The following is a 26319-nucleotide window of genomic DNA, read 5'->3' as shown; positions in this document are numbered from 1 at the left end:
CGCACCATGGAGTAGGCTGGAGAGGGCTGAACGGATTTGTAGTCCAAAACCTCGAGAGCTGGCGGTTGCAAACCTCTTCTTTAAACGCCACTAAACTATATTGCCAAAAGCTGATTTGAAATGCTTAGTTTCTGAATGTCCGTTTCATAATTGAAAATGCAGCCAGCTTTTATTTTTTATATTTTGGTAAATGAAACCAATATATTTTTCTGCCAATGTACAAGTGGACATTTTAATTGGCTTTAACTTTAGGGCCTCATCTGTGGAACACGGAATACCCGGCCAACGCTTATTTTTTTCCTTTTTTTAAAGGAACAGTGTTCCTTTTTTAAAGGGTCTGTTTAAAGGTGCACAGGGAACAATGGCTTTGCACGGTGAAAAGAAACGACTGGTTCTAATTCGTTAAATGTTTTGCATTTTGTATTTTTTGTAGGATTATCACCAGTGTATGGTAGAAGCAGAGATTGTAGAGTGAAGGCTATCTGCTTTCGATATCTTCACCTATATAGTAACGGAAATGGAGTTTACCAAGTTGGTGGTTGTCATGTGACTTCTGAAGAGACATTAGTAGACTCTTGTATGACCCTGTTGGCTAGAAAGCCCACTTTTTACTTGAGGAGTTACACTCATTTTTGCTGGAATTTCTGGATCTTGGCCTTCATGTTTCTCCCAGCCAGGCTTAACGCAAAGCCTGACTCATTGTAGGGTTGATGTCGCCTCCATTTCTGAAACCACTCTGCTAAAGTGCCTCTTTTGGTTGTCTGCTCTTTGGTGTAATTTGGCAAGCTTTTAATATTTGCTTTTCCATGAGATCCTCTCTCAAGCGATGCCCCATCTTCAAGCCAAAGACTGTGGGAACCTTGCACCGAGAACTACCACCAGCCACTGTGGATCTGCTTTCATCTGCTCTAGCGTGGACCCTTTTAATGGGTTGGTCACACGCATTGTCACTGGAACCGAAGGTGATCCCTGAACAATGTGCAGAAGACTCCACTGGAAACTGCCAAATTGCTGCCAAACGGCTTTTTCGATATCTGCCCTGGGATCAATAATTCAAATTTCAAACCATTCAAAAGCACCTATACAAAATGTCCTCGCCACATCAGTTCTCTACATACAGGACACCATTTTTTTTTTTAATCGTCAAGAGTACAATATCCCTAGCCAAGTGCGAGTGAAGAGTGCAGATTCAGCACCCTGTCCCATGGTATTTCTCTCCTGATTCACTGGTGCATTGCTCGCCGGATTCGGGTGTTTGTAGCGAGTCTTTCATTATTTCTCCTTCCTTTGCCCCTCCAGCCCCCTTTTGTTCAAGTGTCTTCTGTGGGCTTCACACAACCAAAACACCAGAAACTACTCCTTGAGATACTTTTCGCCAATGCTAACTCTGCTAACTCTTTCCTGCAAAAGATGGCCCCAAATTTGCATAGCCTCTGGCGTAGATGGGGAACAGTGCATGGATTACCTGCTACTACTTTTTCTGTTCTAGAAAAGACTTGTACAGAATTCCGAAGTCTCTTCCTAAAACATTTGTTACATTGTGGGATCCTGTATTTAGTTTGCTAACAGGTAAGTGTAGTGATTTTGTTTTACTTATTTTTTTCTTTTGCCTTTCCTTGTGTAAATATAATATTTAAAACGGTGTGTGGACAAGTCCCGTTTTCTACTCATGAAGTGTACTGCAACTGTTCGCCACCCCACCTCCTGAGTTGGGTCTAGAATGCCTGGCAAGCTTCAAGGAATCCCTGTCATAATATAGCAGAGCAACCCAGACCGAAGTCTGGAAGATGCACCTAAAGACCCTGACCTGACGGGGCTTGAGGATTCTCCCAAGCTGAAGCCCAACCTTATATGCTATATCTTTGGATAAATGGGCAGTAGTGTGGTTTTGCCACTCTCCTCCTGAGTGTTCATGACTTTGCAATATTTTTGTTGGACATGGTGGCACTGAAGTGTGGCTAAACCAGTTGCCAACCACTCCTTCCTGTGAGCACTGGTGTCCTCTACTGCATCTTACCTAGTGTTTTTCGGCAGCTGTTTCTGACACTTGCTTGATATGATGGGTTACTTATAACACACTTAATACCCAGAGGTTTCTAAGCACGGACCCGGGGATCGACCTGTTTCTCCTGGTCTTCCTTCCAAGGGGAGCACGTTGCCCCTGAGCTATCCTCCCGAGACCAAAATGATTGTAGCATTAAGTATCAGTTTGGTGAGCGGGCTTTGGTGGCAATGGCATGCAAGCCTGTGCCTTTCTATCTCAGTGAAAAGGTAGGGATCAGAGCTGTTACTAAGTTTGTGGTTGTGGGGAGGGAGGGTCATAAAATAAAAGTACATATGAATACTCATGATTTGGTGTATATCCGATGTAGAATGGGGGAAAACATGCATGCAGGTAAATGGGAGCAACTGGGACGGACCCCCTTAGCTCTTACAGGGCTTTGGTATGTTGCTGGGACTTCCTGGGGCGCACTCCGGATCCATGGACTTCGATACTCTGCACTCGTGGCTTTGCAGCATCTTCTGGCTTCGGGATGTGGTCTGCCTTCACTCATTGGGCGGAGAACTTCCTTGGCATCCTCTTGCCGCTCTCCACAGCTGTCTGCGTTTGAATCTCCTGTGTTGGAGACTCTGGAAGCTGGCTGCTTTCTCAAACCGGACTGTATACCGCTGCTCCTGTCACTACTGTGCTTCTCGTTACAGCTGTGTTGGGCTCCGCGGCTGGACTTCCCTGATCTAACAGTCCTTTGTTTATTTATTTTAACTTCATAGCCAGTTCATCCCATGCATATTGCACAAGTCCTTTATCAGCTTAATCCTCGTACTTCCTTGGGCCCACATTGTACCAGTGTTAACACAGTTAATGATCTTTGTGTTTTTCCTAGTTCTTTTGGTCTTAGGCCCTATGGTTAAACAATACATAGGCTTGCTCTCAATATAGTGGCTCTGGACATTATAGGGTTAAGGAATGTTGAGTGGCAACGTTCATTGGGCTGTACCCCAGGTGAGTGATCTTATCCCCAGAGGTGGTCACTTCCCATGAGGTCCTCCCACGTTAAACCACCCTTAGGGACTATTGGGGTTACTTCTGAAGCATAAGTAGCATTTAGCAAAGGTGTAGCACAGAGCATTGCCTCAAATGTATGGTTGTACCAAAGGCCGCAAGTAAATCCTACACTGGAAGCTATTTTACTATTGTGCAATTTTAATACAATTCGGTTATCAACATATCACATTGTGAGACAGGCATAGTACTCATTTGTCAATGTATTTGTATTCCCTGCTTTTACCTTCGAGTGTTCTTCGGGTGTGTAACATGCAGTCGCAGCACTAAAAAGGTTAAAATTGCATTTCAGCATTGGGCGTTTCTGTTGTGGTGCAAAGTGCCTATAGTTCTGGAACTTAGCCCCAAAGTAGCTACAACTACCGATGGGCTCTTAATGTGCTTGCTTTCACCCATTGAACCGATGCTCAAACGTGAAGTAACCTTCTCAATAAAGGTAGCATTTTTAATTGCAGTAACTTCCACCAGGCGGGTAAGTGAGTTACAGGGACCATCAGTGGATGGGCATTTATAGTTCAATAGAGGTGGTGGTCTTTTTAAAGCATTTCACTACACATTGTGCATTGTATAGAAAATTCCGTACAGTACCTTAGCGCGATCCTGTACTTCTCAGTCCGAGGGCTAGAGCTGCAGCATTTGCGTATTTAGCAAATGTTCATTTTCTTAAGATTTGAAAAGCTGCCACATATGGGGAGCTCTGTTCACAAAGCATGGCTGCATTGATCAACAAGAGAAGATGCGTTGGTGGGGCAAGCATTTGAAATATATATATTTTAAGTCTTTCCGTTCTCTTACAGTGAACTTCGAAGACTGCTCCAAGCCGAAGAATGTGCAGTACAAAAGCGGAGACTCGCGGTTGCAGTTGAGGAGGGACGGAACCATTGTTACCAAGCGTCTTGTGCCACTTTCTGGATCCAGGTTTCGTTTTTCTATACATGCTGTCGACGAAAGAAAAAAGGAGTACCTTGCTTACGTCATCTTGAAGGCCAAAAAGCATGGGCGCAAAGACGTAAGAAATCTGTTTTCGGGTGGGTGTTTTGGGGGGAGGGTACGGTAGGAAACTTGCAGGACTATGGTGGTGGTAGAGAGTTGCCAAGTATGAATGTGAGCATTCTTTGATCTAGAGCTGTTGGTCGCCCATCACAGAACAGTGTTTCCAAAGACCGCCCCCTGAAGAGCCTTTCTCAGTTGTCCCCGCCCATCTGCATTCTGGGATTCTGCAACCTACTTTCCTTTACCTGCCCCACTCCCCCGTATCATTTGCCATGACCTTGCCCTTTGCCATTCTTGCTCTGTATCGTGCCAGTGGGGAGTATTTCCAGAGCTCTTTTATGTGTTGCACCTCCCCTTGGCACTGTATAGACCGCAAACGGATGAAAGTACAGTTTGTGGAAGTTCTGACCCGTTTCATCATTTGGAAAAACGAGGGGCACTGTCTAATTTTACGTTGGTGCCTTGTACTGGAGCAGAGGGGGCCATGAATTCATGTGAGACATTGGCAGCTACCACATGGACTTTTTGCTTACATTTAATGATTTGGATAAACGCCTGTGGAAAGGTGGTGGTTTTTGTTTTTTAATGAAATGCTTATCTGGTTGCTGGCATTGAAGATGCCAGCCATAATCATGAACAGAATGAAAAGGGAGGGGCATGTCCACACAGGTTCTGACTGGGGAATAATATGGTCTCAGGCACCAATATAAGTGTCCCACAGTTGCATAGGGCAATTCATTCCTGTTTGAATAGACCCAAGGCTGAGGTTTTTGTTTGTGTGATGCAAATTGTACATCTTAAACAATATTTATTCAGTAACACTGGTCAAAACTACTAGCCGCATGGTGAAGTAATTTATCTAACTGGCCCACTTTCACCAAAAGAACTGGCCAACACCAGCATTTTGTGGTTTTGTTTCCGCCATTACCCTATAGGCCAGTTCGAGCCTGTGTCCCTATGTTTGACATCGGTTTTGGGATAGTGTGCTCAACATAGTACAGCTGAAAATGAGTGAAGGGCGTCATGGTGTTCTGGGATGACATAAGGCTGCCTTTATTGATATCTGAAAATGAGGAAGTTCAATTGCCCCGGTGCTCAACAGGATATCGCAAGTCCCAATCACTTAAGTAGCCAATTTTATTTAGCTTTTCGTACCCACGTTTACTTACCAATTCACTGTAAGATGCGAGAAAGTGAATGGATCGAAGATCCTGGTTTCAAAGAGAATATCCTTCCCAAAAATGAGGCCCCCAGTAATGTAGAAGGCTGCAGATCAGTTCATCCTCTCAACTGTTAGACAAACTGGTAAGTAGTCGAGCAATCTGAGACCAGTGCTTGCATTACTTGGCCAAAATAGAGATTTGTTTAGTTTACAGTGCAAAAGACCTAGTGTAGGAGGTTGGAGATGCCCCATAAAGTAGTGTGCGGATGGGCCCCTAATCACCTTGACCCAAAGCGGGCCCACCACTTAAGCGAGTGCACGTTTTGTTCCTAAAGCAAGTTTAATCTGGGAGGAGCTAGATGACACTGTAGTCCAACTAACCCAAGTCTCCCCGAACCACTCAAGTTGATACATTCTATACATTTTTTTGCAACAGTTAAAACACTCCCATATATTATCACAATTCACCCCTCACATGTGATTAAATCTGTACAAAGACATACAATCTTTCTCCAGTTCCCCATTCTCATTGGCCCTTGTTATTTCGACTACCATCTTCATATCGTATTCATAACGCACCCCTTTTTGGGATTGGTCCATCGTAGGTCGGGGTGTCTTCACATGCTTACACATTCATATACAAACCTAATTCATTACAAGTCTCTGGCCTGAAACCTCTGAACCCTGAATGGAATTGCACATGGTACTCATGGATACTTCAAACAACATGTGGAAGAGGTGAATAAACAGGTTTCCTTTGAACTGGTGATCACCATCTCATCCACCCTGACTTTACTGCCATCCCGTAACACTCTAATCTAAATGACTATAATTTCAGCATACACTGTACATCCTGAGAATACAGTTGAAACCCTTGGCTATCATTCACTCTGGCCTCCCTTCACCCCATGTTTATTGCTGGTCAAAACAAATGGCCATATCCCTCGTGCAAGCTCCCAGGAACGTAAGAGATTACATCTACTTTTTGTGACTACCGGGCCATAAACCACTAGTCATCTTGCTAGCTGACCATCTGCTTGGTTTATCATTACTCCTCCGGCCTTCAATCCTGCAGTACCTGATTTTCCTAGCCACTTAAAATTCACCTTGCGAACTCCTGACTGCAAAGTTGAATACATTTATTAAAAACCCACTACATGTAGATTGATAAACTCCCTGTGTATGTGCATCAGTTTACATGCAGGTTTAATAAATAGCATCTCTTCTTTACAGTGGTTTCCCAATGATGAGTCCCCTTATTTGCATGTGCATTGACTCCTTGTTGCCCAACCTTTACGCACTTACGTTCCACACCTCTGCTTTATGTTTGTATTTCATTTGCCTGTTTTGTAATTTTCTCTTGCTACGTGCATGCAAACCAATATTGATATATATATCAACTTGAACACAAAGTAACACTAAAGTAACATAACCCATTCACATTTAACTATACTAGATGCATATGAAATTGCAACTTTGCAATGATTTTGCTGCAACCCCATTCACAAATATGGTGCACGCAACTTGAGCACCTCTTAATCATTGGGACCTTACTTGACCTACAAATCCTCCAATAAGAAAATGCGCACAACAAATATTTTCTGTGAAAGTAAGCAATGTTAGGCAGGTTACAAGTAAACAAACCTTTGAGAGCCTTTTAATGTTCTGTGGTTTTGACTCTCCCAATTAAACTCACCATCATCCAGATATTTTGGATACCAAATCTGCTTGTCCATATCCTGGGCTAGATTTAAATTCTGTATTTTCTCAACCGGAAGTCAATGCCTCATAGTAATTCTTTTTTTCATTTCAGCATATGGCATTTAAACAAACATTTAGCCAATTTAATACAGTAGGGCCCTGATTCATGGATTATTTGCACCGGAAAAAAAACGGGACTTGTGCCCCATTCTTGCCCACAAATCCTCCTATTTCCATAGGAGGATTTGCAGGCAGAATGGCGCACAAATCCCGTTTTCAAATCCATGAATCGGGACCTATATGTATCGTAAAAGTCATAAGAACAGTATTAGAAAACACAGCAAAGTATAAAACAATTTCAGCATCTAATCAAATACAATCTTTAACATTATTTAAAGTTTAAAATGTGTAAAAACTCCATACATTTCATCACTAATCAATAGATTAGCTAATCATTAACACTGAAATTTCATTAACACTGAAATTTGGTGCAGAGCTACTTTCCCCACATAGTATGCTGCAGCTGTCATAACCATACTCTCTGCACTGAACAATGTGTTCCAAAATAGATCCATCTGTATGCAGTATACATTATGTACTAGGCAACTATAGTTTGCAATATAATGGGGTAAGAGAGCCTGACATTGAGTAAGGAGATGGCGCGCTGACCCAATATGCGCATTGCACAATCTGCAGCTTCTCTCGTTGGGTGCAAACTTATTCCATCTCCCTGTGTGCTCCCGAGCGGGAGTACATTAAATCGTAGGTATATAATAAACGTGCATATTGAACTTGGGTCTTCCAGCCCTTTAAGATGAGGTAGCAATACCCTTGAGATGGATCGGGATGCAGAAGTTACTCAAACATCAATAACCGAAACAAAAGGATAACTGTTTTTTTTAATATCAATTATCTAAAACTGGGAGTACAACGGACATCAACAGACGTCTCGGCGTAAGATCTCTCAATGCATCTTAAGAAAAAAAACAATTCCTTTTTATAGCAAAAAATAATCATGGGTGACGTCAACATGTGTTACTAACGTCATCCTATGTGGTAAACTACACAAACCTAGTGGCAAGTGTGATGGGACTAGAGGAACATCGAAGTATACAATGCATACGCTCCGCTGCGAGTGCCCCCTAACATGCAGCAACATCATCCTGATGCCCGCACCTTCTTCGACCCTGAGGCCGTTCCCTTTGTCTGTCTCCACGAGGAGGCCCGAAACGACCTGAAAATGGCCGCCGCATCCGTCGCCATGGAGACCGAGCAACAAACCCTGCAGGAGCTGCCCTATAGGCCGCCACACCTCCGCAGGCCCTCCCCTCCTGCTTTAAATGGAGGGGAGGCGCGCCGCGAGGCGAAGCCGCCGAGTGAAGGCCGTGAGCTAAGGCCAGGATCACTCTCAGCTGCTCCGCTGCGAGTGCCCCCTAACATGCAGCAACATCATCCTGATGCCCGCACCTTCTTCGACCCTGAGGCCGTTCCCTTTGTCTGTGTCCACGAGGAGGCCCGAAACGACCTGAAAATGGCCGCCGCATCCGTCGCCATGGAGACCGAGCAACAAACCCTGCAGGAGCTGCCCTATAGGCCGCCACACCTCCGCAGGCCCTCCCCTCCTGCTTTAAATGGAGGGGAGGCGCGCCGCGAGGCGAAGCCGCCGAGTGAAGGCCGTGAGCTAAGGCCAGGATCACTCTCAGCTGCTCTCCGCTGCTCGACAACGAGTTTGCTGCCTGCTACCCAAGGTAAGGGTAATGTCTCTACCGGCGTCATCACCGCCACTCGGCCCCCTCACTTTACTCTCAGAAACGAGCGGCTCAGCACGCGGTCGCTTGTACACCCCCCTCCTCCCTCTTTCACCCCACCTAATGCCGCAGCAAGGCTGGCGCGCCTGCGAACCAGGCTCCTAAGCCCGGCCACCAACCATACCGCTGCCCCCATATGCTCCACGCACGGTGCCACGCCCAACACACCAAGCCCCACCGCAGGATCGCTCTTGACGCTGGCTGAAACACCCCTTCATCACCTACCATCAACACTGCCACGTCTGAGGCAAAACTGCCCCAAAAATGCTGAAGTGCACAATATAACACCCCAACTTGTACCGTCTGTCATGACCACTACCAAAGTGCCCTGTGATGCTGGAACTGTATCTGTGCCCATTGTTATGACCACTACCAAAGTGCCCTGTGATGTTGGAACTGTATCTGTGCCCATTGTTATGACCACTACCAAAGTAGTGCCCTGTGATGCTGGAACTGTATCTGTGCCCATTGTTCTGACCACCACCAAACCGCCCTGTGTTATCCCACTACCCCATCATGCCCCCATTCCTATCATCCCCACAGCTTTCCCACTTAAATGTGCCTTGATCAACTGCCGGTCCCTACCAGCACATGCCTTGGATGTGCACGACTTGATAGACAGTAACAACCTTGACTTACTGTTCCTCAGCGAAACATGGTTGTCCCACACCTCTGGCCCAGCCCTCTCCCTTGCAATACCACCTGGTTTCACGATCTATAGACAGGACCGCCTCACCCATAAAGGGGGCGGGGTAGCAGTCATAGCCAGAGAATCACTAGCCATCCGATTGATTCAAGGGGACCTTGATCCGGCCACTGACTATCTCCTACTCAAGCTCCAACTCTCTCATAACTGCACTCTCACCTTTCACCTTGTTTATCGCCCACCTGGCCCCTCCAATCACTTTCAGGACGCCATCACCCACGCACTGTCTGATAACCTAAAGAAATCATCCAAAATCCTGCTTCTAGGCGACCTCAACCTCGGCCTGAATGACCCAAGTGACTCACACGCAAAGGCCCTCCGCAAAGCCCTCTCCACTCTGGGCTTCTCCCAAACCGTCTCCAGCCCTACCCACTCTAAAGGTCGCACCTTGGACTGGTTATCTCACCATAACTGCTCCATCAGCCAACCTGTGATCTATCCAGTTCCATGGTCCGACCACCATTGCATCCAATTTGACATCATCACTACCAAAGGGCCTACCTCACCCACCACTCCCCTACCGGCCACACTCGCACGAAGCTCCAAGCAGCTCACTCATGACAACCTAGCTCAACACCTTTCGGTGCCCGCCTTACTGCCCCCATTCTCCAATGACCCAGAAACACTGGCCGATGACTTCAAAAGGGCCATCACCCAAGCCATTGACACTGTGGCCCCACTCACCCTCAAAAAAGCCAAAACAGTGAAGCATACTAATGCATGGTTTTCCCAAGAACTCCTGCAGTTGCGCGCAAAAAAGAGAGCTGCCCTCAAGTCATGGAGCAAATCCCCCTCAGAAAACACCAAGACTGCCTTTAAAGCACTATCCAAACAATACAAAACTGCCATCACCACTGCTAAAGCCTCCTCTTTTAACACAAGGATAGCCAATGCTAAATCAGGGACAAGAGAAATATTCTCTATCTTCAGAGAGCTGGAGACTCCTTCCACACCCCCTTCTTCTCTCCTCAGGGATAAAGCCTGGTGTAACACAATCCAGTCAGCCATGCTGAATCGCTCATCAAAAAGCTCTGGCCATACTCATAGCCAAGAGTCACAATAACCCACTTCCACCGAAGACCATCCCCAGTTGCTCCCCGGTGTTTGACTTTAAAGACATGAGCGAAACAGAAGTCATCACACTTCTCCAGTCTATCAAACCATCAAATTGTAAAGGAGATGCCTGCCCAGCACAGGTCATCAAGGACTGTGCACCCTCCCTAGCCCCATTCATCACAGCATTCATCAATGCCTCCTTCCGGTCCGGCCATGTCCCCCTTGGTCTCAAAGAAGCGTGGGTTCGTCCGCTGCTTAAAAAACCCTCCCTGGACCCTACCGTCCCGGGAAATTACCGGCCCATAACCACTGTCCCCTTCCTCTTAAAAATCTTGGACAAAGCAGCCTACCTGCAAGTTCAGAAATTCCTTGAAGAGAACCATCTCCTTGGCCTACGGCAATCAGGGTTCAGACCTCGGCACGGCACGGCACAGAAACTGCCCTCCTTGACCTGAAAAACCAGATCGATGACCTCAGAGACGCAGACAAACCTGCACTCCTACTGCTCCTAGACCTCTCTGCTGCGTTTGATCTAGTTGATCACAAGACCCTGTGCCACCACCTTTCCACAGCAGCAAACTTTTCCACCAAGGCCTGCAAATGGATTACTTCATTTCTGCAAGACAGAGCAATGAGGGTTTTCTCTGACTCCTCCTGTGCAACCCCCAGCACCATCAAATGCGGGGTTCCACAAGGCTCCTGTATTGCCCCCACTCTATACAACCTCTTCACCAGGCCACTATTCAAAATCCTGGATGCCCTGGGAATCTCATATACTAATTATGCAGATGACACCCAGGTGCTCATCCCCCTCACGGGTGATTACCAATCTGACACTAACACCCTCAACTCCATCTATGCGACTATCCAATCCTGGATGGCAGAAAATTGGCTCTGTCTCAACAGTGAGAAGACCGAGCTTCTACTGGTAGGCTCCCCCTCCACCCTGAACAAACTTGACCAACTATACTCCTCCTTCACCATTGATGACATCCCTATCACTGTCTCACAATCAATTAAAACACTGGGTGTATACCTGGAACCTAACCTATCTATGGACAGACAGGTCAACGCCATTGCATCCACCTCTGCCTACCACTCCAAACTCATCAACACAATAAGACCCTTCCTGTCACAACAAAATTGCCTTACCATTGCCAGGGCCATAATCGGATCCAGATTGGACTACTGTAATGCCCTCCTGGTAGGCACCTCAGCCAAGAATCTTGCTAAACTACAAATTGTTCAGAACAATGCTCTCGGGGCCGCTACTGGAATCTCACGTAGGGATCATATCTCTGCACTCAGAAGGCAGGTCCACTGGCTACCAGTCAAAGAAAGGATCATATTCAAAACCCTTGCCTTGACACACAAGTGCCTTCATGATCAGGCACCCCCCTACCTGGCACAGAGAATCTCTAAACCCCCTTCCTCCAGGCCCACCAGAACCCCCTACTCCAACTTGATTGCTATTCCTAGGACACGCAAAGTCCGGGCTGGCGGCACCAGTTTCCCAACTATGGCAGCCACCCACTGGAACTCACTCCCCCCTCACATTAGGACTATTGACTCCCATGCAGCCTTCCGCAAGGCCATCAAAACCAGTCTCTTTGTATGACTTGCATTGTGCAACCGCAATCCCCGCAATGTACCATGATCTAAATATGTATGTAACCCTATACCATGCATTGTATCGTCACTAAGTCTATCTACCTGGGCGGCTTCACTGTAACCCTTAAGCGAGCCTTCTTTGAGTACTGCTATAGCGCCGCGATGCCTGTGGGCTGTAGTGCGCTCTACAAATATAAATAAATAAATAAATACTAGTCTAAGACAGTGAAAGAAAGTGATTTTGTTTCTTATCAGGTGTGGCAACTAAGCCCTCCCCTTAAACGAGTCACTATGAACGTCACTAAATACACGTCCATTGGCTACACAAACTAAAGGACCCTTTAACCACGCGGTCCCCTACCATTGGTTGGCACTCTAACCTCCGTCACTACTTTTCCACCTACGTCTAGCAGCACGCAGACTGGGCTTCCAGGTGCTGTTGAGCTAGTCTTCAACCATAGCTTCCCACCAATTAGCATATTCATCCATCACCTCAGTGGTTTGCTGTCAAGGCTCTGAACTTGTCATCAAAATGTATTTCACGTGTGATGTCATCAATGACATTTGTGATGTCATCTTTGATGTCCTGGGTGTTAGTCTTAGCAGTGCACGGGGGTGGTGCGAGTTGTGGTTGCTTAGCTTACCAGAATTTCAGGGGTTTTTCGGTTTTACTTGGAACCATAACATCCGTTTAACAAAGTTTTTTTCATTGAATTTCATAGGTTTTTGCCAGTGCATGCTATTTTCCTACAATTTATATACTTACCCAATATAGCAATATTAGTGTCCAATTTCTACCTTAAAACTCTGCCATTTCACACCATCTGGAATAATTTTTAACACTTCTATACACTTCTTGCAACTATTTCTACTAGTTTTGCATCTGTAGACATCTACGAACATCTGACTTCATAGCGGACCTTCTGGACAGCGCCACATGACCATACGCTGGCGTGCGGCATGATGTGGCTGAGAACCGTCTGCACTTCACGATAAGATCTCTGCTTGGCGGACAGTTCGTAACTGCATTTTCTGCTGATCTAGGAACTTCCAACTTCAGAATTTCCCTTGCACAGCTCCAACACCTATTCCTACTCATATCCATTAACAAGCTAGTCCACAGTACATACTTTTAGCAAAACTGCTATTCATCTAAAAATGGCATCAGCTAATGCCATCCCTTCTCCCCCAAGAGCCACCACCACTGCTGTAATCAAGGAGCATGAGAAACAGTGCCCCATAACTTAGAAATAACAAACACGCAACATTTTCCCTTATCCACCTACCCCTCCATATTAGTGTTTGGTTGCTCTTCCCTCATTTCCCTCCCCACCTTTCGTTCTCAGCTCTCCTGCCAAAAGAAAAACATCCAAAAACAACTAACGACATTCCTTTAGGAACCACCTTTCACAGTTAAAAAATAGAACTAAAATAAAAATGTAGAGACTCCATCTACTTTATATTTCTCAGTAAAGTACATAGACTAAATAAGATTTTCCAACATTTCCATTTGCATTTTGTGCTATGCTAATGGGAATATTGTGGTGTTCATCCTCTGTACCAGGGACTGGAACGGTGGACAGCAGCCCAGGTTATCAGGTCAAGCGAAGCGAGGGTGGATAGGTTCCCAAAGTGGCAACCCGGGGTGCTAAAAAAATGGAAGAAAAATCCTAACATCAGACGCCTGCAGCATCCAGGTGTAGGAAGGAAAATCCTTTTCCAGGATGGCCAACATGGAAAGGGAAGGTGAGGGTTCCATACAGGGCCCCTCTTTGCTTTCCATAGCAGCCTTCGGAAGGCAAAAAGCGAACCCTATGACCATATTACCACTAGCACATTTTTCTTCCCTTTCAAATCTATACTAATTTCGAATAACTTTACCGCAAAGCCAGACCCAGGTGGACATGGTCACTTTAATCCTATGTTTTGTCCCTTGTGGTCATGGCCAGTAGCCAGATTGTCTGGATCATGACCTTATTTCATGACCAGGACAATCTGGCCACTGCCCATGGCCACATGCTACCCCTCAGTCACCAAAGGTATACCGCTATTTTTTGTAGTTGCATTATGACATTTGTCAAATAATAAAACGCTAGCACATTTGCAAAACCATGCTTGTAGGTCCTTGCCAATGCTCCTTACACAAGTTTGCTGGAAATCCACCCATGTTTTTATTTTTTCAAAAGTGTCAAATGTATGCACATACAATTGTCATATAACCTAGCCCCCACTTGACAAAATCCATTCAGACTTTATGAAAACATCTTGATCTATAATCATTTTGCAAACCTTTGTGTAGATTTGTCAAATGGCACCACATTTATAAGCCTTTACAATATTTTGCGACACCCACTCTAATTTTGCTCCCTCTCGACAGAATCCCACCAAACTTCGCAAAAACATGTATATCTTGATCTATTATTAGTTTGCCAAATGAAGTGTAGATTCGTCAACTGGCGCCTCATTTATAAGCCTTTACATTATTTTGGTACCCCCTCTAATTTTGCCCCCTCATGAGAGAAATTTCATGCAATTCCATTAAGTGGTGCCAAAGTTATAAGCCATCCAAGAACTGCATTTCACCAACCCTGTAATGCTAAGGTGTTGGCGAACTTTCACAAGAATGTTCGCGAACATCAGGGCTGTTCGCGGACTTTCGCGGCAAAAACGCCCGTTTTTTTTGGTTTTTTGTGCTTCTTGCAGCCATATCCCATCCATCCTCCTCATCCCTCACCTCCCCAGAGATTATTTGATAAGTGGAATGCTGTGCTTTTTCATGTTTTACCCGCTGTCCATCGGTCGCTGTCCGCGAATCCAAGATGGCGGGCGTTTCCAAAAATCTGACGCACTTCACGCTCCTCACCATCCAATCAGCGAATACGTCGCATGTCCGCGGACATGACGCAAGCCGATTAGCCAATCGCGGAGCGAACAGATATCACTAATTTTTTGTGACCTACTTTGTGGTCATTTTTTCAAAAAAACTACTGGATGAAAGGATTTTCACCAAATTTACAAAATCACGCTTTCGGGACCAAGCCACTGCTCCTGCTACAAATTTGGTGAAAATCCGTCCAGCGGTTTGGGCTGTAGGCGTGAGCAAATTTTTTTTTCTTCCCCATTCAGTCTATGGGAAAAAAATAATTGGGACCCCTCCTATAGCTTTGCCCCCCGTGGACCAAACCTCACCAAACTTTGCAAAAAAATTCAGTGTGTGTATATGTATGTATATCTATCTATCTCACACACACCAGGGTGCATAGCACTCTCCATATCCATGAAGGTAAAGAAATCCGGAAGCCAAAATATTGAAGAAATGTTTCTGTCTTTATTGGTGCCTTACAACACGGCGGAAAAAGTTAAAAAACCCATCAAAGGGTGGCTCTCCCAAAAGTGCATAATAAAGGTGCGTGTTGGGAACGGTAACGCGTTTCGCAGCAAAGCTCGCCGCTTGATCACAACTATGAGTCCCCCATTCACCCATTGAATTTATAGAAATGGTCTAGAGCAGTAGGTGAATATTTACACCAAAATGGAAGTACTCCAGTGGTTATCAAATCTCTGGGCAGCTTAAAGCATAGTAACCATCTTTACATGGTTGGAGTGCAGATATAGTAAATATAGGTTGGGAATGGCAGTTCTGTTTGTTTTAACCAGAACAGTCCCTATCGCCAATAAGCGTTAGTAATCGGTTTTCCCCATATATTTGTGGTTTTCTATAAATGCACTCCACAAATTGTCCACTTTAGCTTTTGCAGCATTCGAGCGCGCCCCCATGGAGCCCTTCAGTACCGAATGTATGCTTAAATGCATGAATTGATTCATTACATAATGTCTACTTTGGTAATGATAAAGCGAGACAGACAAATGTCCATATTGCAACATCCCATGGCTGCAACCTGTGTTGGGGAGTGCTCCTCACTGACTGGCACACAAGCAGTTGAATGAAGAGTTGGATATATAGCATGCCGCAATCTATTCACTAATTCATTTGATCTGCTTCTGGGATTTCATTCAAATGGCCATCATACTGTCTTGTATGCGTGTATGGTTTTCTCAATGGGAAACTTGCTTCCAGGATGCAGCTTGGTATAGGTATTTTCACTGGTACTGCATGTGTCTCACGCTCTGGTTCCCAATATATAGGCAAGATGGGCGAAGTGATTGAGGTGGGGGTACTTGGCTCCTTCTCTACACTCCTTCCCCCCCCCCCCCCCACCCTCATCGCCGATTCGTCCACTCTTCCCTCATCCTTCACACCTAGACATCCTTGTCTGCAGAAATGCTTCTTTGGGATCCATATATTTGACTCCCTTTAGGCATCCAGCTGATTTTACATGCTCAAACTTGGGTTCCAAGTCATGAGCATGTAATGTCCACTTGGACTGCAATAGATCCATCTTCCCACATACTTCTTATAGTTCTTTTGATATGAGAACTTCATTGCCTCAGGTGTATGGATAATGGCCTTCTCAAAGTCTCATTTCTTCATCTGGCAAGTCTCTGGCCTTCTATCCTGACTCGACATCGATCATGATTTTCATCCCTATGGCTTTCTTTGCTGTCTTCTTGCATTGTGTGATTATCTTGATCACACAGAACCCAAGCAACACAATCGGGGCTCCAAGGAATTTGAAGAGGTCTGACATCCATTGTGGAACCCAAGAAAAGGGTGCTCCAAACCAGCTGTCATAAGCAATGTCTTCCACTTCTATCATCTGGACGTGTAGCTTTGTTAGCATCGCTATGGCCTCTGTCAAAATGGCATTCTCGCCAGCGTGAGAAGGTATGAACATGCCACTTCATTCTCCTATTTTTGCACAAACTCCTCCATCCATATGTGATCGTGTCCAGGACGTATGTATGCTGAAGAGTCATCCGTCGTATGGCTCATCTCCTCTCTGATGGCATTGAATCCCTTTATGGTTCTGTTGATCGTCTGCAGCAATTACCATCTGGTAATCTGAAGCCATTTGGTATTTGCTGCAACCTGGATTCTTGGCATTAAGATCAACGGAACTCTGGTTGAACAGTCTGTGCTCATATTAATGGAGTCAAAGGCTTCTATTGACTTGCAGAGAAATGGATCTCCCTCTTCATTCGATTTTAATCAGTTCCACAGATCTCTTCTTGCTCGGGTGAGCATCTGCTTTCGGGAAACTATCAAGGTTTAAATCACTTTTAGGAATCGCCAACGCTGGAACATGAACCTTCACCAGTGTGCATATTCCTCCCCAATCTTTGGGTAGCCTCATATGCTCTAGATCCACATGCCCAATAGGGATCCATTATCACTGCTGTTCCAATTTTCATTCCTGATGCCTCAAACATACCATCGCAGTTCTGATTCTCACCAATTTTTCTTGTGCCATTATTTCTGAAGCACAGCTTTGCACTCTCCAAAAGCACTAGTTGCAAGTGTTCTCTATCTTTGACCCAGGTCAGTAGTTTAGCAAGTTTCGTCCATAATAGGTTGCACAGCACTTGTGCATTCCAAATAGTTGGTTCAGGATGATAACTACCATTCAGGCTCTACAGATAACCACTCCCTCTTTCCCAGCCGTCTGGTGATAACACTGATCCCCAGATCTTCATCTGGCCTCTGTTCTTCCAAATTTGAATTTCATCTGCAGATTGTTCTGGACTCTCGTCTCTTGTTTACTTCCCATCTGATTCCAGCTCCTTTCACTCCATTTTTTTCATATCTGATCACGTGATTCTTCGTATGATCTTAGCCTTGTTTTTGTAGCTTGCACATAATCATCTGGATCTGTCCATTCAGTTGCCCATTTCATCTCGGCCCATGAACTGGCCTCTTGTGCGACAGAATGCGATGTGTGAAAGACAATGTGCTGTCTGGACATCTACTTCAATAGCTATGAAGATCTTCGATTTCCCCATGCTATAAGACGACAGTGCACAAATAAAGCATTCCTCTTTTGAGGTTCTCCTTCCCACTTCTTTCATATGCTGATACTATATATTCCCCATGTGCGCTGTACTGTCCAGGTAATCATTTAGCTCATGATCATCCTACCTAGCATTTCTTTTAGATCTCATTCTTTTCTTATGAGCCTCTATAATTATCTCATGAAACATGTCGGCATAACTCTTATTGGACCAATCATAGGAACATCTCTGTGGACTAGGTGCTTTTACATGTGCTATCTGTGTAGGTTCACTCCTAGACCATCTCTTCCTTTGTCTCTCCTTTCGAGCCTATTTCTGGTGCTCAAGAACAATCCACAACACTTTTTTGTAACTAAATGTCTAGTGACAGTCATAGACCCAGGCAAATTTACATCATCTACTGGAATAGGGATGATTACATAGGGTCTTGGCTGCCTTGTAATTGCCACATCTGTACCCTTCTCTTGTATAGGAAGATACACAGGAATCTTTGCTCCACTTGCGTCTATGTAGTAAGCAGTGTGTACTGTAAATGAGAGTAGTATCGCTATGTACAAAATGCAAGAGTAAATTATACATGGATAGGACCACTTGCAGCAATAGCTCTTTCCACAACGTAGACGTCTCGGATGATCTTCCATGACAAAGTTGCTATTTATGCCGCCCATTTTACTTTTAAGGAAAAACAAATCTTTAATCTGGCAACATCATGCACTACTTCTGGAAGCTGCTGAGTCGGCTCCACAAGCTTCTCGATCAGCCTCAGCTAGCTATACAATGAACAAAATTTCCCAGTGAAGGCCACGAATTGGCATGTTACCAGATGACATGAAGATTCTCCTTCAGCATGCAACAAAGTTCCTCAATCCGTAGCCTTTTGGATCTTATCCCTTGAAAGTCTCATTCAGTTCTGTGTTCTCTCAGGGTACTCGTTCCTTGTATTGTCTCTCAATTTCATTGAGCGCTGCATTGTTCCTCGGGTCTCAGGAAGGTTCTGACATCAGTTTGTCTACCAACAAGATGCAGACATTCTTCAATCAGATAGTAAAACACCAAATTGACCAGCCTATGAGCATTCTCTGGTGATGGGGGCATTTGCGGTTTCCCCACTGAACGCAGTAAGCTGAAGAATTTGCTCAATGATAGCTGCAAGCAATCTCTTCACAATTGGACCATTCTTAGGATCTTGCAAGAACAGATGAACGCTAGTTATTCTCCCCAGAAGTGCAAGGTATGCAAGCAAAATATACAAAAAACTGCAAGAATGATCTGTGAAACGTTGTCAAAGGGCACCACCATGGGCACTGCCACAAGAATTCAGTAAGAAAGGAATCTGGGAAATGCCCCCTCTTCCTGCCATAGAAGAGGAACTCCAGTTCTGGCCTATCTTTGCTTTTGAATCAAGGCTGAAGCATGCATCAGTCCAATGTTTAACAAATTGCTGTCGCTCAAGAACAAATGGCTTCCCTTGACTTTTTTTTTTTCTTTTTTTGGTGACTGAAAACTTCCGATGGGGTGGGGTTGAAGGGGATTCTCGAGCATAGATCTTCACGTTTCTGAGAAATATCCAAGCGTGTCTGCCTTGTACTTTGACTGCACGATGTAACGTCCTCCACTACGAAGGGGCCGTTGAAACGCGGCTCGTGCCACCTTCTAGTGAAGTTGCGGATTAGGACCGCATCTCTGGGTAAAAGTTTGGGAATACATAGTTCTTTACCTCTGTTTGCTATAACATCTCCTGTGTTCTGAGTTGCCCCACACCCCTTCCGCTTGAGCTGATCTTGAGGTCATGCATGTAAGATAATCCCATAGCTCCTTTCCTAACAATTCTGCTGTCGGCTGGGCATCACTTGTAGTTCTAGATGGAGGTGAGAGATGTCCTCATTCTCCTCCCTGTCACTATCTTGTGGGGGTCGGGGCGGGGGTAAAATTGGTCTGAACCTGGCTGATTTCTCAACGCATACAATGCCAGTGGTAGACAATGCAACCATCCTTTCTTCAGGCTAAGTTTGGCTATTCTCTCTTTAAGCAAGGCATTGAGTCTCACAGACACCGTTCGCTTGCAGGTGATACGCTGATGAAAACTTGTGCTTTATGCTAAGCAACAAGCCCATTTGCTCAAAGACTTTGATAACAAAATGAGGTCTATTATCGGATCTCAATACTTCACATATTCCCCATCTAGGAAACCCTTCCCGTACTAAAAATGTAGCTGCACAGGTGGCACCTGGATGTGTACACTGTCCAGCTTCAATCCACCTCGAAAAGGGACATACTACCACCATCATATCTATATCCATTACATACCTGCAGCATGTCAACATAGTCGATATGTAAATGCTGAAGGGGACCATTCGGTCTCGGAATAACTCCTCTAATTGTGCGCAATGTGTGCCGAGCAGTAAACCTTTGACATACGATACAATTTACATAAAATGCAATGTGTTCTACTATATTTGGAACAAACCAATCCTCCGCAATAGTTGCAGCGAGGCTCTCTAGTAACCTGCGCAGGGTAGTGTAGCTGTCCATCGCCACCCTTAAGGCTACAGACATCACCGGTTTACTAGTGCTGTCTTGTCGCCACAATGTTTCCGAGGGGTTTAAAGAACACCCTCTCCGCGTCCACAAGTCTTTCATCTTGAGGTGCTTCCTAGAAAAGTTATAACATTCAGACACTAATCACCACCATGCTTTCATTCACATCAGGCGTGTCAAATGACATAACTTCTGAACATGAAATTTACTTAACTTCCTCATCTGCCTTTTGATTTCCACGTGAGATAGTCTGCCTTTTTTAGTGTGAGCTGCGCACTTAACGACTGCTATGGCTACTGGGAGTTGTAGTGCTCCAATAAGGCCGCATGTTGCACTGGAGTGCCAGCCGCTCGGAGGTAGCCCCTCCTTGTCCAACGTGCTAGCCCTGCATGTACTGTCAACGTCACATAGGCAGAGTCACTGTACACGGTTACTTCCCGGTACATTGTTCACATTCTCAACTTAAGCTTTTTTTTTTAATATAAACATTTCCTGGAATCTGTAACCAGATCTTTCAGCCTTATCCTGCAACCCCTTTGAGGCAGTGATGGAAATTCACTTGGTGACACAGCCTTTCTTGTTGCTGCAAAATCGTACTGCTAAGTGGGCAATTGTTTCTGCATGGACAAAAAGATTTTGCATACTTTTAAAAATACATTTTTTTTCCAAGTTTTCTCAAATGTCCATAGATTATTGAGAAAGTGTGCAAAGCTTCTTTCCTGCCCCCTCAGATTCTAAACGATCTCAAAACTGCCTGGGTTTTTTGATAGGCTATCTTCTTTCCCTGGATAGAACCAAATGTTTCGGGTATCTGAAAGGCATTCTTATGTTGTCATGGGAATTGGACTGTGGTGCGAGCAAAGGATTGGAGCCATGTCAAGTTGTGCTGCTAGAGCTGTCGGGAGCAAGCAAGGGAGGCCCATTTTAGAAGCCTGCAAATAGGTGAGCAAGTGGTTTAGATGAGATGCTTGGTGCACATTCTAGCAGATTTGCTAGAATACCCTAACGAGATGTGCAAAGGACAGCAGACCAAAAGACAGTAAAGTGACCCCATGACCGGTGTTCGAGTTTTACTAAAGTCCACCTATGGTAGGACTGTAGAAGACTCGCTCATCGATGTACAGGGCTCCAACTCAGGTTTAGCAGCAATGGGTCGAGGGGCCAGGCCTCGTCTAGAAGGAAAAAGGGATGTAGTTGAGTACAAAGACATTTGAGCACACTTATAGTCAAGGAAAATAAACAGTTATTTATTATATAGTCTAGGACAATGTTAAAATCACTACAGATCAGGGAAATTAAATTATATATTGTATCTAGATCGCGCTCATACACAGGTGTTTCAGGGCGCGACGAAGGGAGGGGAACAGGGAGAACAAAGTGCATGGAAGGGGGAGAAATTGAAAAGTATGGATCCTAGGAGAGCATAAAATAAATACGAAGTAAAATAAAGGTGATAAACGGTGGTAGTGCAGCCGGCAAGTGGCAAGGTGCCAGGTTAGTTAGATAGGGTGTATCTGATAAGTGCAGAAGAGTAGGTGGTGGAGTGTATGGGTACAGATAAGTCCCCAGTGCAAGGGGGTCACCTGGAGGCAGTGCAGGAGGGTGGCGGGGTGAGCAGGTACATGGTCCCGAAGGACCGGGGGTGGCCAGGTGCACAGTGCCGAGAGAGAAAGAAAATCAGCAGGGGAGAAGAGGGGCAAAAGCGAAGAGTAAGGTCTTGAGGTGCTTCCAGAACTGTAGATGGCTCTCCAGGTTTCAAGGTGGCAGGGAGGCTGTTCCAAAGGGAGGCCCCAGCAGAAGACAGATCTACCCCCAGCTTGTTTCTTTGAAAAACAACTGACCCTGAAGGAGTTTGGATGTATTTGCGGAGGGATAGCTGAAGGTATTTTGGACCCAGGCCCCAGAAAGCCTTGTGGACAATGCAGAGGGCTTTAAATTTAATCCTTGCATCCACTGGGAGCCAATGAATGGATTTCAGAGCTGGAGAGATGATCCCAGGGCTTGAGGCCAAGGGCAAGTCTCGCAGTCCTGTTCTGGATTAGTTGTAAAGGGCGGAGAGTGGAGGCAGATTTCGAAAGAGGCTGTTACAGTAGTCGGACCTAGAGAGAACCAGAGTTTGGGATACAGTGAGTTTCTGAGGAAAGGCAGGATACCTCGAAGGAGGTGCAGTAAGAAGTTTGACTTTTCAGAGATGTGTGGAGTCCAAGATGACCACAAGGTTCTTAGCCTCGTAGATAGGGGCAGGAGGAGGGCCAAGTGAGGCCGGCCAGAGAGTAGGGAAAAGATGGTGTACCAATGAGGAGGATCTCAGTCTTGGCATTTAAACAAAGATCATTCGCGGCATACCAATTTTGAATGGCAATTAGGCAGTTGGAGATAAGGGAAGGAGAGGGGGTGGCTGAAGGAAGCCTGAAAATGAGTTGGGTGCCATCAGCAAAGCACTGGAAATTTGAGCTGGAAATGCAGTAGCCAAGAGTTGCCAGGTATTGGTTGAAAAGCCAGGGCGAGAGGTTAGACCACTGAGGAACACCACAGGTCGGAGGCGTTGCTGGGTGGTGGCTAAGGGGGCTATAGCCCCTGGTCTTTTGGTTGTAGCCCGGGCTAGAATCTCAGGAGCTACAACCAAAACGATAGCTAGCCCCCAGTCCGAACATTAGCTTAGCCCCGGGTCTTTTCCAGGCCTAGCAACACCCCTGTCACATGTAGAGAGGGAGATGGAAGATGGGAAGGACCAAAATTGTACCTGGGACGGTTGGTCAGAGAGGAAAGAGGTCAGCCAGGTCAGAGCCTGATCAGTGATACCCAGCTTGTTATGGAGATGATGGAGCAGGGTGGTATGGTTGACAATGACGAAAGCAGAGAGATCAAGTGGGATGAGGACAGAAGGAATTTTAGTCCAGGTTGGAGAACAGGTCTTCACAGATGTACAGGAGAGCAGTTTCCGTGCTTCTGGCTGCTCTGAAGCCAGATTGGTGGTCATGGAGAGAGCCATCAGAATGAAGGTTAAGCTTGTCTAGGAGCTTACCCAAAAAGGAGTAATGGAAATTGGGCGATAGTTAGCCAGATAAGAAGGATCAGCTGTTTCTTGAGAGGATGCACAAGGGAGTGCCTCAGAGGGGAGGGGGAAGATCCAGAGGCAACAGAGGGTGCAGAAATCGGCAAGGACCGGAGCAAGGGTATGCATGTGGTCCTTTGTGGATTTAGAGGAACAGGCATGGACCTGTTTTGATGAGGCTTTCATAGATCGGACTTGTCTAGCGACCTCATCAGGGGAGAAAAGAGGAGAAAGTGGGAGGTGGGGGCAGCTGAAGGTGGGTCAGCAAGCAGAGAAGGGGTGGGAGTAGAGGACAAGATGTCCTGGGTTTTAGAGATGAAGTGTGAGGCAAAGGCATTGCAAAGAGCCTGGGAGGCGAGAGGAGGGTTGGAGACTGCAGCAGGGTTGGCCAGCTACTTGTAGATTTTAGTTTGGCCAAGTTGTTAGATGCCGCAGAGAGAAGGGCTTGAATGTGGACTCTCTGCTTGGTGCGGACAGAGTCGGTATTGCCTATGGAGCAGGCGGCAGGCCAGTTTGTCGGAGGATGATCAAGAAGCCCCCCAATTTCCTCTCGCCCGCCGTACACGTGGGTTTAAGTGTAGCTAGGTCAGTCATACCAGGAATTGCACTTGGCTTTGGACTTCAAACGGATCCTCATGACAGGAGCATCAAGATTAGCAGAAATACGAGTGGAGCAGAGACAGGGCAGTGTCGTGTCATTGTGAGAGTCCGCCTGGGGTGCAGGAGGTGGGGGGAGAAGGTGGCGGCGAAGGCCTCGACTGACGCACGCTTCTTGGGCCAGATGTCTGAGAAGGTGGGTGGCAATCTTTGGGTAGGCTTGGCTTGAGGGGAGGAGATGGAAAGATGAGTGGAGAGAAGGCAGTGATCACTCCAGGAGAGGAGTGGTGAGGGGAGTAGACTGGGTGGGGAGGCCAGAGGAGATCAAGACATCAAGTATGTGACCAGCAGAGTGAGTCGGGTTGGAGGGGGGAGAGTGAATCGGAGGTCACGAAAGAGCGCAGAGGGAGAATCAAGATGGATGTTGAGGTCACCAAGGAGGACAGTTGAGTGGTAGAAGCCAGAAGGGAGGAGGAGAGGTCTGCCCACTCGGAGAGAAAGAGGGGATTTGACCAGGGGGGCCAATAGAGAGTGGCTAGGAAAGAAAGGGGCTAAGAGAGCCTGAAGACAAGGCATTCAAAAGAGTATGTCTGAGCGGGGATGATAGAGGCAGGAATCCACTCAGGGAAGATCAGGGCTACACCCCCTCCTGGCTGCATGGATCTGTGGGCGGAGAGGATCTTGTAGCCGTCAGGGAGGAGAGTGTCAAACTCGTGGCAGAGCTGGCCATGAACCATGTCTCGGTAAGACCAAGGACATCAAGGTCAAGTTCTTCTAGGAGGTGGCAGATGTCAGGGGAGTGTTTGACAGCAGAGCAAGAGTTGAGGGTGTCCAGATGAAGTTTGCCAGCCTTAAAGACCTTCCGAGGAGGGGGTACAAGTCAGAGGTACTCCCTGCGGAGGTGTGGAGAGAGCTTGAGATGGGGCATAGTAGGAAGAAAAAACTGTCAAGGTAGTCGGGGGAGGAGAGTAGGGGACAGCTGGAGATGAGAGTAAGTTGATGAGGCGAGGGAACCGCCTATCAAAGAGGAGATTGGCCCGAGGTCCTTGCACCATGACAGTGCCATTAAGGTAGACATTAATGACTCTGGAGGAGTCAAATAAATCCATCCGGAATTCCCAGCGGGTGCCACCATTAATGGGAGAGGAGGAGACTGGACAGAGCACAGAGATCTGGGGAAGGAACAACAAAGAGGATGTTGGTGAGGGTTTGTCTGGCAGAAGCGCTGGAATAGGTATCGGCAATGGGGAGACCTGGGTTGGAGGCCAAGATATCCTTTTTAAATTTCTTCTTACCAGACTTGGTCAGAAGGGAAGGATAGTCGATAGTGAAGCCACTAGAGTAGATAGGAGAAACACATGGCACCATGGGCAGGTAGAGGGAGGAGACAGTGGGAGAAATATGCAAGTGCAGCAGTATGGAACAGTCACTGGGCTAGCAGGTTACAATTAAGGACAAAGTAAAATGAAAATACACACCCAAGTTTGACTTTCGATGGCAAATGTTAAGGCACCCCCTGGCATGGAGTTCCAACAGTTTCTGCACAGTAGGAAGGAAATGGGACGATGAACTACGAGTAACGTAGCAACTACTGTGAGAAACGCAAGATATTTTAAGCGTTCTTAGAGGGTACTTTATCCCGTTTACCTGTTAGCAGGGTTTGGATTATGGCAATTTTAAAATCTTAGTGCTTTTTTTGTAATTGGAGTGATAATGTACTTCTGACTGGACCTTTAACTACATTAGCAATTTGAGTCTTTACAATAAATATGTCTGCAATTCCTGTATGAACTTGAATGTATACCACATCACGCTGCGGGCAAGGGGTGCATTGAGGAGGCAGTGGCACTTGGAACAATAGAAAACCTGCCATAAATAAATATTAAAACCTGCTCCAACTTCCTATAAGGTTTAAACCGACAAGTATAAATAAGGAAAAAGTAACATTCACTGAACAGGTTCCGTTTTGAGTACATGTACAGAGGTACAGGTGAGCATTGTTTAGCAATAATGGGTATTAAGTATATTAGGGTTCTAAAGGACAAAGGGGCTGATGATATTGTCACAATGTGTCCTTTTTTATGTCCATCCTGCCAAGCTACATCCTAATCACCATGG

At 45.9% G+C, this 26319-nt stretch overlaps 1 protein-coding gene across 1 annotated transcript in view; it reads left to right on the top strand.

Moving 5' to 3' along the window:
* Nucleotides 1-26319, top strand: part of LOC138524981 (B-cadherin-like) — a 247145-nt gene that overhangs the window by 133151 nt on the left and 87675 nt on the right. The window contains exon 3 of the mRNA XM_069635550.1: nt 3862-4073. Coding sequence (XP_069491651.1) covers nt 3862-4073 — 212 coding nt within the window. The remainder of the gene's footprint in view (nt 1-3861; nt 4074-26319) is intronic.

The sequence above is a fragment of the Ambystoma mexicanum genome, chromosome 1q, assembly GCF_040938575.1.
Source record: "Ambystoma mexicanum isolate Mex_15411 chromosome 1q, UKY_AmexF1_1, whole genome shotgun sequence".
Classification (NCBI taxonomy): domain Eukaryota; kingdom Metazoa; phylum Chordata; class Amphibia; order Caudata; family Ambystomatidae; genus Ambystoma; species Ambystoma mexicanum.
This window is presented reverse-complemented; position numbering and strand designations above follow the sequence as displayed.